This window comes from Falco cherrug, chromosome 3 (genome assembly GCF_023634085.1).
Source record: "Falco cherrug isolate bFalChe1 chromosome 3, bFalChe1.pri, whole genome shotgun sequence".
NCBI lineage: Eukaryota > Metazoa > Chordata > Aves > Falconiformes > Falconidae > Falco > Falco cherrug.
Genome location: NC_073699.1, coordinates 92,800,561 through 92,813,521, shown reverse-complemented (window position 1 = coordinate 92,813,521; position 12,961 = coordinate 92,800,561). Strand labels below are relative to the sequence as shown.

The following is a 12,961-nucleotide window of genomic DNA, read 5'->3' as shown; positions in this document are numbered from 1 at the left end:
CCCTGCAACCACCCCACTTTAAGCTGTGTTATACATATAAACAAGCAGAGAAACTGAGATCACACAGATGTAATGACAACTCGTTATCTAATTTTGTAAGTTTCAACATTCTTCCATACAAATAGAACTGTAAATCATTTGTGAGATGGCTGAAAAGAGTGAAATTCTGTCATGTACTTCATAATGACTTTATGTTAGAAACTATACAAATAAGACCTAAGCTATTACATAACTTTGCAATAAATAAGGTTTTTATGCAATGTGTAGACTCTTCAGGAGAAGAGTTCACCTTCATCGCTGTTGTGTCACAAGGTTTTATCGGATTGTCAAAGTGTGTGGGCTCAAAAAGAATTGCAGCACTTGCAAAAGCTTCTGAACTGGTCATCACTGGTCAGTACCCCATCACGGTATGTTCAGTTCCTCTTCCAGACTGCCCCTTTTCTTCTCTACTTTTGACTGCTTTGCATTAAAGTCTAGCTCACTACTAAAGTGCCAGCACAGGCATCAGTAAGAACATGAGGTGGGGAAAAGAGTGGGAGGGAGAGAAAATTCCCCCAGCTCTCAGTTCAGTCATTGATTACCAGGGCAGTGGCCAGAAAGCGAGAGGAGAATCTCTAAAAAAAGAGTCTTTTCACATATCCTATAACCTCACAGCCTGGATCATACCTTGGATGGCAGGACTCGGCAGCACAACCAACCTCTAGAGAATCTGTTGGTTAAATTTTCCAAGTCGATATTACAGATGTGCAACTGTTAAATTCTAGAATTTTATAATTTCAGTGAAATTGGATTGCTTCTCATAAAAGGGCAACACTGGTGCCAAAGCCTGTTCCCTTGCCCCTTTAGATCTTTTCATCAAATGCCAAGTCAGCTCCTTCTTAAATTGGAAGCTTTCCATAAAATTCAGCTAGAATAAGAAACTTCACATGGAAAATTTTTTTCTAAATGCTTGAAGTACAGATAATGTAACTGACAACAGACTTTGGGAAAGCGTCAAGGAGACTTAACAGGTATGTAGCACTGTGATGCGTCTGCATCCATCTGCAATAAGAATATCTGTATGTGACTATACCCCTTTCTCTTCTTCCTCTGTGCTTCGCTTGTCACCTACTTTGGAAACTGCAGATAAAAAGTATAGTATCATATCCAGGTAATAATCAAGTTTCCAAAAAAATAATGACAATTCTTATATCCTCCATAGACAAATAGAAGCACATTCTGTATATTAATGAGACATTTTGTAATTAATGACATGCACATTACTAAATTTATAAACAAATATAATTGTAAGTAGAATGACATTATAAGCAGGAATATCACCTTCCATAAAACAACTTTTTATGATTTAAGAATGATTTAAACATAATTTAAGAATGATACTATAGTAAGAAGCATTCTATTTTCACCCATTCTGGCAGAGATGGGGAAGACTTGTAGTAAATGAAGCAGATTAATTGCTTTCTACCCTAAAGAACCAAATCCTGTTTCATTCGTGGAGCGTTTACCCTGTGCCAAGCAAGTATTTTATTCAATTTTTTTCATAAGATGGTAATGAAAAAACATAATCTATTATTATGTAATGAAGCTATATCATGAGACATTATTAATTATACTTGCACACAGAATCCTAAATCTGCCATAAGTGATTTTTTTAATCCTATTTTTTGAAAATGTTAACATTCTCACTACTCAGGGTACTTAACACAATAAACAAAACAACTGGTTTTAAAAACACACATATTCCAGGACTAGCATAATTTTGTAGGTCCATAGATCCATTTACCTTACAGTCTGGATAACATGTGTTAGCCACTGGCCAGACAGTTCAGATTTCATCTCCCAGCCACCATACTGTCTTGATTCTCCTTCTCTGAGGCTGAATGGAAGCAAAGCTCCACGGATAAGTTTTACCAGAGAGTGCATCACTTCCTGAATCATTTTCTGCATCAGAAGAAGGGAAAGAAAAATCACGCAAAAACTCTATCAAAGCACTTAAACAGCCATGTAGTTGCCACACACACCAGCTTGGAATGTATTATTTACATACAGGTGGCTCTACATGGTAGGGAGTAGAGGAGAAGGAGGTATCAGGGCACATAGATGATTTAAGAAATCTAATTTTCAAGGCGGTGACACTAAAGTATATACCTCTGAAGGACAACTGAAAGAAAGCAAGGGTTTCCCCCCATAACTTACCTTGAAATCGTTTTGTCTTTGCCTGGCGTTTTTCTTTGATCTTTCCATTTGGCCTGACTTTTCAGCAGTCTTGTGAAAATGAGAAAATTGAAAAGTGTAAGTATCTCATAACCACTGTTAAAACAATTCTGAAAAGAGGGGTTTCAAGGTGAAGAAGTGAAAACCCATGAGTTTATGATGCAATTATAAAAACTAACTCATGGCATCTCAATACGAAAAGACTTTCTCTCTCTAAACAAATGTGCTAATGTTTAAACCTGAGGGACAATGTGTTTTTTAAGACAAAGTCAGAGACAAGCGTAAGAGTAGCTCAAGCAATACAAACTTCATGAGGTTGAAGTTTTCTCACTGCCATGTCAGTGAGAGCTAAAACATATATAGCCCAATTGTGGATCAAATTTATATGAAGGAACTCTTATTTCCTCAGCATGAAAGCGGCCTGGAGAAGGACATCAATGTGACATGGGAGATACTTCTTGGCATGAGGGCAATTTGGAACGGTAACATGTGAGGGGGAGGACTGAGGGGTTTTTGTTTAAGCAACAGCATTTTGTTGACAATTCTCATTTAAAGAGTTCTGTAATAGTAACAAATGTAAAATAATCCGTATCTTCACGGACAGTTCACTTCTTTGAAAACTGAGGAACACGAGTACTTTGCATGAGACAGAGTTGAAAAAAACCATGGTTTGACTAATAGTCTTCCTGTTTGTAGTTCTAGCCTTCTGTGGAGTCTACTGAGAACACAGTAAATTATAATGAAAAAGTTATTTCAAATACTGGGTTGAGCGCAGATCTAGGATTTTCTAGTTAGAAAATCTCCTTTTATGTATGTACAGCAACATCTACTGGGCGAAAAGCGCAACACCATGAAGAGGGTGTTCTCAAAGAGAATCGGTTCGCTTTCAAGTCACTCATTTGAAAAGCTGTATTTTTCAAACTCCCTCTTTTGCTAAAGCATTTCAGGTTTTCAAGGATTTTCAAGGTGAAATAATTTGAAGTGATCAAAAACTAAAAGAAAAATAAAATTGTCAAACAGTTTTGGAAAATACATACTATGAAACTCATACTTTAAGGCTCCGAATTATACAGTTTCAGTTGAGAACACCACTTGAGTTACTGCTGCATGTAATATTCACTTCTGTCTTCTAATGCCTTAAAAAGGAAATAAGCTGCACTCCCTTAAACCTCAGGTAGCAACTTAAAATTCACACTGTTTTACAGCTGGATTAAACCACCAAAAAAAATATAATTTCACAGATCTTTGATTTTTATTTTTCTTTTTCTTAGTGGTTTTACTGAAGACCAACCTTACACCTTTCCTGCACAGACAGACCAAAACCATCTTGTGGTAAGACCAACGGTTACTACTCACATTTGTGACTTCGCCTAGAGTGATTCAAAGAACTCAACTTTTTAAACTGTTGAAAATACCACGTAAATCTTTAACTGACAATGTTTTAAGGCATATAGCTGACCTTTCAGAACTAACACCACCACATACCCCCAAAACCCTATAAACTGAACAAGAGAAAATACAGTTTGGAATTCATATATGTGGATTTTCTTTTCATGTTTTCCAAATGTCTTGAGGACTTAATAAGCTAACTGAAATGACCCTCTATACCTTTTTCACAGGACTTTTCTTAAAAAACTGTAGCAATCACCTTGCTTCCTGAATGACAATAAATAGCAAGCAATGTGGTAAAAGAAATTTCTTCGTGGACAATTAAAATCTGTACGGTTTCTGATAGAAAAACATGTAAACCTTGAGTCTTGAATGTGATGTCTAACAGATATTCTTAGGTGCTCTAGAAGAAGTCTTCTAGCTTATGCCACTCTCTCCTCACACTCACTCTCAGTGCATCGTGACTTGCAGACCACACAAAATGAACTGAGGGCACCATCCCGCCTCTCTCCCCAACAACTTGGGGGGCTTCCGTAAGGACCAAAGGAGCAGAAGAAATCAAACGTATGGGGATTAATTTCTCACAAGCTCAGAATCTGGCCCAACAGAAGAAGAGTAAGCGTGCCTTAAAGACTAACAGGAAAACTACCTAACTACCTCTTCCTCTTTTTTTTTTTTCTTAAATACATGGAAACAGTTTTCTTCAGACATGACATAAGATCAGTGCATTTTCCATTTGCAGTCATTTTCATGAGCAGAATTTCTCAACCTTGTTTACAGCTCAAGTCTTAGTTTCTCTAGAAATTGCTTTCTTTTTCACTGTACTCTGAAAAACCTATTATGATAACTTAACAGGTGAATTCGTAAAGTCTAATTTCCAATGATATGGTTGTCAAATATAAAGGCTGTCATTTCCCTTATGAAATTAATTATTCTTCTGAAAGTCAACAGTACTAAGGTTTATTCTTGATTCTACTTCCTTCACTGAATATTATGAGTAAATATCATATCTTTCTTTTGATTGTTTCATGTACAATGAGGATCACAAACAGAATCGATTTCACTGGAGCTATAACGCTCTTTAGTTTGTGTTCAACATATAAAGGGCTATAGCACCTATTAGTATCATCATATGAAAACATTCTGTTGATTTACACACCAAGGCAATAAATAGAATAACTGCTTGAGAAATTAATTCTTTAGTTAGAGAAAAGGAAAATGGCAAAATTTTCACTGTTTTCACTTCCAATTTTCCTTTTCCCAAGGTTTTTGTTTTATTTTCTACCAAAAGCTGCAGTTCTGCTTTAGGGATGATTTTGTAGCTGTTATGACTTAAGGATTAAGCACAGCAGGACAGTGTAAGCATGTAAGGACAAAAAAAATCTTGAAAGATGAGATGATATAGCAACAGTTAAACAGTTTTAGATGCATAAATTTTTAGGTTCGATATAGAAGGTGATCTGAATAATAGACATGTCCAAAAGCTTGCTTATTTTCCACCTGCTCTGTATTGTCCTAACTATTTCTACATCTCTTTATAGACCTTGTCTTCAGAGTTTTTTAGGGCCCAGAATGAGTGAATCCAAACTGCAGTCAGCAGGACTTCCCAGTGATAGCTATGCAGATGAGGTGTGAATTAGCGCCTTAGAATCTGTTGATGGAACAGAGAGCTGCCTTTCACTACACTTCAATGATGTGTTTGTCTTTGTCAGACCTGCCCTTTGGGAGTACATCATCACTATAGTTCCCCTTCTGGAAAAGAAACAACGCGGCTTGAGAACCAGAAGTGAACTCTCTGTAAAATATAATGTAATTCTATGACCAAATTTTAGCAATAACACAAACCACAAAGCTATTGTATTTATCCGGTAATGATTATGATGGTAAATTGACTATTACCCGTATCAAATGATTATGAAATGTATCCTTTCAAAATTTGTTAATAGTGTACATACAAAACTAGAACATCATGAATCACTACCTTCCCTCCCCCCGCGCCCCCCCCCCCCCCTTGGATTATCAAGATTATATTTACATAATTTATAAAACTCAGATCATCTGAGCAAGAAGGACTAGAAGCACAGGTGATTGATTGCACCTGACTGCACTTCCAGACTAGAGTCCCTACAGTATGTCTGTGTATACTACTCTGGGCCTTGGTCATTCTGCAACTGTGGTCTTGAACCTATCCTCACTTCCAAATACTTAAAGATCAAGAAATGAGTACTCTTGTTCCACAGAAAGGAAACAATATTTTTCCATATGACTTTGTCTTTTATGTATCTCTATCCTTCATGCAATTTGCTATTCAGATCACTGATGAAGGGCAGCTGGCCAGCTATGAGTAAGAGGTGGAACTACACAGATATAGATGCCAGCATCTGGAACACACACTACTGGCAGAACTCTTAATTCCACTGTATGCTTTTATTCTTTTAAAACTTAAAATAAAGATCTCACTTCTATATTTAGTTAGTATTGCTAGACATCTTACTAGTCAAGGTAGCATCTCTCAAATGTGTAATAGTCTATTGCTTTATAAACCTCCCTAATTAAAATAAGTCATCAGTCCTTCCAGTGAAATACAATACTTCAAACATAATTATTATGGAGCTTGTTACTAAAAAGTCATTTATATAGAATAACCCATACCTCACTGAATAAACTTCCATTCACATAAGAAATCCAGAGCTTCCAGAAGTTGGGCAGCTGACTTACAACAAGTTTTGTCAACTTTTCAACAAATACAACTTGCTGAGGAGCTTTATATCGCCAAGCTAAAAGTGGGAGAGAAGATGGAAAAAGCAAAATTGAAAAACTTGAACGAATAATAAAGACTGTACTACTAGCTTGCCGCTGCTTTGTATTATATAAATGACTAAGCAGTAAATACAAAACCTTTCAGGCAGGAATGAAAAAGTTTAAGGCCCAGTCCACATATGTGAATATAAACAGTATACATATATAAGCTCTTTCTTGTCATATGCTTACAAGATGCTAGCGCTATGACAGTATATAAAGAATAGGCTCCTTTGTAGGGGTATCTTTTCAATTCATTCAGCTGGTCTTCTGTCTTCAAACCACTCTAAAAGGTAAGATAACATGAAAGCTATCAAGACAGTAGAAGATTCAAATGATCAGGTGGTGGTGCTGAAGAAACAGGGCAGCTAGGACGGGCTAGTGATTAAGGCAGACAACGGAAACTGGAAAATCTGCTTTATTTCCCCGGGGCAAGCTGCTAACCTCTCACCTTTATTTTCATTTGTTTGGTAAAATCTTTTATCTGAAAAACAGAGGGGATTCTAACATCATTGTTAAAACTCAATAAATGTATCGCTAATCATATAATGAGATTCCTGGAAGAAGAACACAATCATAACATGTAACTGTGGTATCTCTCGCTTCACAAACCTACTACACTGGCTATTAAAACACATCAGGAAAACAGCTTACATTTTGGCAGCAGATAACTTTTCTCAATTTGTTATCAAATGGGGCAAAGGGAGGTTGGGGACAGGGAGGGGGTAAAAATAAAGCTGAACAGGGACAGAAGAAAAGTACTAATTAACACAGAAAATATAGAAAAGTATTTCACAAAGTTTCCTTTAACCTGCTTTCTCCATTGAAGCTTTCTCAATAATACACAAGGTATTGGTATAATAGCGATAAGAGACTTATATTTCACCTCAAGAATTAGAGTCCACTTCAAAATACTTGGAAAAAGAAATTGCATATTTTTGAAAAACAAAACACACACAGTTACAGAGGTCAATTGTTGTTGGTGTGCGCAGTTTTTTATATAAAATCTGGTCTTTTATACATTATAAAGTTAAAAACATGGTGTTATCATAACTGAGGAAATGCAGAAAAACATTGGATGAAACAGCACTTTTTGCCTTTGCTAAAGAATATTGTCCACACAGAACAGAAACTCACCAGTTAGGCAAAAATAGCTGCCTTAATAGCACATTAGGTAACTAGTAGGCTTCACCAGAGCCTCAGTATTTTATCGTGTTGGTAGTCAGCCCTTAATCTCCTTGAAATACAGTATGCCTCCAGCAGCATTCATTTGTCGAGACGTGGGTCAAATATTGGTCCATTTCTTTAGTGGATGAATAAACAGCTGCACTACCCAAAATGTTCTTTTTCCTCATGGCCAAAGGTTTAGGGACTCTGGATTAGTATTTGAAATTTTTATTTTTATTTTAAAATATCACAATGGAAGCTCAAAATTTGGAGAGAGACTGACATAACTAAAGTGTAACTCTGCTGATAGTGAAGCATTTGCTTAGGAGGCATGAAAACTTCAACACTCAACTAGCAAAGCTCACAAGGTGGACACAGATAGGATGCCAGAGCACTACTTTTGCCAGCTTGGTTTATGACTGTCAGGGAACTGGTCTAGACTCAGAAGCAGGGAAACCCCTCTTATTAACATAAGCTGTGACTATGCCAGGAAGCTGTGCCAACAGTACTACAGCAACAGAGGCTCTGTAACACCAACAAACCCCAAGTTCTAACCAAAAGATTTCAGCTTCTTCAAAAAACCATTTCATATTTGCCAAAAGCTCCAGCAACAACCCAAGGTTATAATCAGGGATGTCTGCTCCTAACTGGAAACACACTGGCAAGATTTACTTCATGTATGAAATTCTTTTCCCCTCCAGGAATTATAGTTCAGGCTTAGTCCTGAGCCTGCAGACAGCAGATTTTTATTAGAATAAGATACTGCACATCATGTCAAAAGGACATTCTGGCAATAAATTCAGGATATTTTGACTTTGTTGCTAAAGAAAGCTCCAATTATATTAAAGCAGAAATTTTCTTTTATTCTATTATAATCTCTGCTATAACATTCTAAAGATGAAACTAGACTTACTGTTTACATATCCTCACGAACATATGCTGAAGAAAGAGCTGAATGTTATTTGAATGCTGCAGTTTTGAATTCAAAATAATTTGTTCAAACAATCTCAGGGACAATCACTGTCAATCATATTGGGGAAAAAAACCCAACACCTAAAAAACCCCAACAACCAACCAAACAAAAAAACCCAACCCCAAACCAAAAACCCCTCAGATGTCATTCCTCAAACTTGCTAAACCCCAAAAGGATACACAAGCAACCTGAAGACAGAGCACATCACGGCATATTTGCAATGGCAGCTCCAGCACATATATCCTAAGTGGTTGGTTCACTTTAGCTCTCCAGTCTGAGTAGAGCTTTCAATTGTTTCTAAGCATGCAGTAGGCACGTGCAAAGTACCAAAAAACCCTCAACTCAGAGGCCACTCATTTCCACTCTAGGGTCTTTGTGGTGGATTATTATGATGCTCCAGTCCTCCAGTTTTCTACTGAATCTTAAAGTGGTCGCTAAAGAATCTGCAAAGCTTACTTAAGACTTATCTTTTCCAGTTTGTAAGAGGTTATGGATCCATAACTAAGACTCTAAAAGCAAGATAACTGATTGAATTGGAACTGCCTTCCGTAGATACAACTATTTAAGCAGAAACGCATGCAAAACAATTCATATAATGGAAAAAGAAACTGAATTGTGGATATTGCTTGCTACATTAAGTGTGGCATGTGTATTGTTAGTGGATAGTATCCAACAGCAACCAAAAATTTACTGCTTTGCTCTGTAACACTTGTTAATCAACTTCATGCAAGGCTTTGGGCTGAGAAAGGACAAGGGTAACAGTATTGCAGTAACGTAATTACTTGGTATACATGTATATTTGGAAGAGTCTGTGTAATTTACATTTTGAAATACAAACGTTAGACCTCAAGCTGTGATGCAATTTGTCTTGCACATGAAGATACGCTGTGGCAGCAGAAAAATGTACAATACTCATTACTCATTCGGTGTTCTTGAAAGATTCCCTTCATTCCTCTTTTTGCTTAAAAAAACCTAAAAATAATCAGATATTTATAGATGGTGCTTCAAGGAAGTCCACAGAACTGGGAGAAAAGTAACATCAAAGCAGATGAAAGGCAGAAAGTTTTTTACATAAACCTGCTTTCTGCAAAAAATTACTTTGGTAAGAAATGACCTATCCTATGAAAAAAACATTTTGTGTCTCTCGTGACGTCACCGCTGAAAGACTCCTGAAATGAAGTTGTCTGGACAAGGGTGCTGAAGACACTTAACAACACACAAGGGCTCAGCTGGTTGTGGACACACTGCTCAGGCTTAGTCACACACTATGTTTCCTTTTCTGGGTTTACAGAATTAGACAACAAGGACCAGATATGTCAAGTCAAAGAAGGAGAAAATGCAAGGAGGGACATCTTAGTAAACATACACAAAAGGTGTAACAACAGCAAAAGGTAGTAGTCAGTAGGCGGTTATGTGTATATATATATATAAAATAATATATCTGGTTTTGTAGAAAAAAAATACTCCTTACTTTGACTATATTTTAAGAACCAGATTTCAGCTATGAACTACACTTTGCTTGCAAAAAACACAGAGGACCCCTTTAGTAAGCAATGGTAATGCATGAGAATAAAGAATTTTATTTGGTAACAAACCAAACCAAACACATAGAGTGTGGATTTCCATTTGGCTTTCTTCGACTACGCTGCACACAGGACATAGGAAACTGCAGCTTTGTTTTTCCAGATAAGACCGATGCCTACCATCATCACGGCCAGACTGAAAGCTGCTACCCCTTTTCAATGATGCAGTTTGACTGAGATGGCCAATTGGTGACGGACGCACATCACTGTCCAGGTCTAGCATGGGGCTGTGGAGCAATGAGTTGCCTAGGGAGAAGGGTAAGGGGAAAGAAAGTTACAGTGATTTTGCACATCAATTGACATGAAACTGCATGCTGCATGTGAAATTCTATTTTAATTCAGAAGTGACAGAAGACAAAAGTTATTCAGAGGAACATTCTTAGTTTTGCTTATTTAGACCGTTTAGTCATCTACATCAACACTATGCAATAATGTCATATTGACTCCTGTAGAAAAGCCAGAACCACAAGCACCATTCGTTGGTCTGTACGTTTCTCTGGTTTTAATTTAATTAATGCCCTACAATTAGTTGCTTGAAAGCCATGGATAAATACGTATTTATGCCATTAGTGACATGGCACACATTTTTTTTCTCATATATGTCTAGATATACTTTTCAACAGCAAAAGTTTGTTCTGCCTCCAGCTGAAGCAGTTAAGGGCAGAGTGTTCAACTACTTCTTAGCTGCCTGACTTCTACAGAATTCCAGCAGGAAGAATCCATCCATCATGAAGCAGGTGAACTAATGGTACTGTATGCCTGTGCATGTTTGTAAAACGATCTGTACTTACACACAACTACAAACACACAAGATTTTTCCCAGTGTATCAAATAATTATCTTTTTCCTTTGTGTGCCTGTTCATATGTAGGTCACCATCAGCAAGTCCTAAGCAATGATCTAATCTGGTGGAGCTGGATACTTGGAGTCTAACGTACATTTTGGAAAAACACCATACAGTAATGAGCAGGCCATGATGATTTTTTAATGTACTGTAACACTGCCAATATTTCTTTTAAAGTCTAAGATGCTGCTTTATGCATTTCACCTTACAAATACATTTCTGAAAGTAACCATCAAAAATTATTTCAGCATTGGCCAACTGAGCTGTAACAGCTAAACTTAAATGAATCACAATTCACAGAATTACAGAACAGCCCAGACTGGATGGAACCTCAAAAGATCATCTGGTCCAGCCTTTCATGGGAAAAGGAACATGGACTATCTAGCACAATTTCCAGTTGCATCTTGAAAACCTCCAGCGATGGTAACCTGCCACATCCCTGGGGAGGTTACTTCAGTGACTGATCTCACAGGAAAAAAAAATAATTCTTTCTTATACCTAGATGAAACCTCTCCTGGTGATGCATGCTGAATTTTGTAGTGAGAATCCTGGTGTTTGAGCTTATATTGCTTGATCTTTTCCTTTACTACCTACATTCACTTAAAATAACAGGAAGGCCACACAGCAAGAACACCAGCTGTAACACTGTAATGCTCAGATGCAAGAGCAACACAAAGTAAAAAGGATTTGAAGGATATTTATTCTGAATTTATGCTGCTGTCAGACCAGCATGGCTGTAAAGATTTACCTAGTCACTTCAACAGCTGGGGCTTAAAAAACAGCAATAGTATTGTGAAACCTATTGCAAACTTCCAATAGGTGACAGTATTGGGTTTTAGTTGCTTTTGAAATAAGTTCTTCTTCCCATAAATCTTCAAGGGCTTTTAAAGAGATCTTCTGTGGCCTTTCACTGTGGCATTGTCATTACCGAGCTGTCAGTTCCTCCATCTTATTACCGTTCATACTATGAGACGCCTAAATAAATAGATCCAATTTGCTACACTGTTCACAATCCTGACGGACGCAGGGCATTAACTGCCTTGGTGAACCCATCTGTGCTACCTTTAGCCTGTATTATGATTCTGTTCACCACTTAACTCCTACATCCCTTATTAAAAACAACTCACCTTCTTGATGCCTTTAAAACTGATGAGTTTTCAGCAATATGAAAACTGCTGCAGTGATTTAAGTGTATTATCCACTGTCACTCCAGACAAGATTTGCAATGAGTTTGAACAAGAATTTAAGGAAAGACTTTTCCTTTTGAATGAACTAAAAATACAAAATAATCGGAAAGTAAAAAAACTGAAAAGCTTTCAGAATTTTTTTTTTAAGTTAGTATGTATGCTGCAAGTACGAACAGTTTATTATGGATACTATGCAACTACCTGTATAGCAGACATCTGTGTAACGTCACACATCATTGGCATTTATGATTTAAACAGCTATGATTTCTAAAACATATCTTAAATGTTGTAAATTTGCAGTAATTAACTTCCATGAACACATTCCAGCAACCTTACAGAATGAAGTAAAAACAAAACAACTGATTCCTCTTCAGATAAAAAAAAAAAAAAAAGGCATGTATTCTATATCTTACAGACATTCTACCCAGAATAAAAAGAAAATTGTATAGAAGACCCCAAGAAATTTTAAGTGTGTCACATAGTCCTTGGGCTTCCGTAAGAATCAGATTCAACATACCTATATTATGTTTGGGGAAAAAAAAAAAAAAAAAAAGCATGACAAGAAGAACAACTCTGAGTTGTCACAGTTGTCACAGGCATTGCTAGTTAAAACATAATACTAAACCCCACCCAAGACTGCAGCAATGCCATTTTCACAAAAGCTACAATTAAAAAGAACCCTGATACGCCAAAACTTCCCTCTTTGATGTCTTCACATAGACTTTAGGTTCTCACCTTTCAAACACCTTGTTAATATGAGGAATTTCTTGTAAACAGATGGTCTCTAAAAATGACAGTACCAATTA

At 36.9% G+C, this 12,961-nt stretch overlaps 1 protein-coding gene across 2 annotated transcripts in view; it reads right to left on the bottom strand.

Annotated features, from left to right (window-relative positions):
* EXOC2 (exocyst complex component 2) overlaps positions 1-12,961 on the bottom strand; it is a 133,601-nt gene that overhangs the window by 54,518 nt on the left and 66,122 nt on the right. For both annotated transcript variants that reach the window (XM_055704147.1, XM_055704148.1), the window contains exons 12-15: positions 10,246-10,371; positions 6,256-6,380; positions 2,197-2,265; positions 1,784-1,941 (exon numbers count right to left, since the gene is read on the bottom strand). In XM_055704147.1, the coding sequence (XP_055560122.1) occupies positions 1,784-1,941; positions 2,197-2,265; positions 6,256-6,380; positions 10,246-10,371 (478 nt within the window). The remainder of the gene's footprint in view (positions 1-1,783; positions 1,942-2,196; positions 2,266-6,255; positions 6,381-10,245; positions 10,372-12,961) is intronic.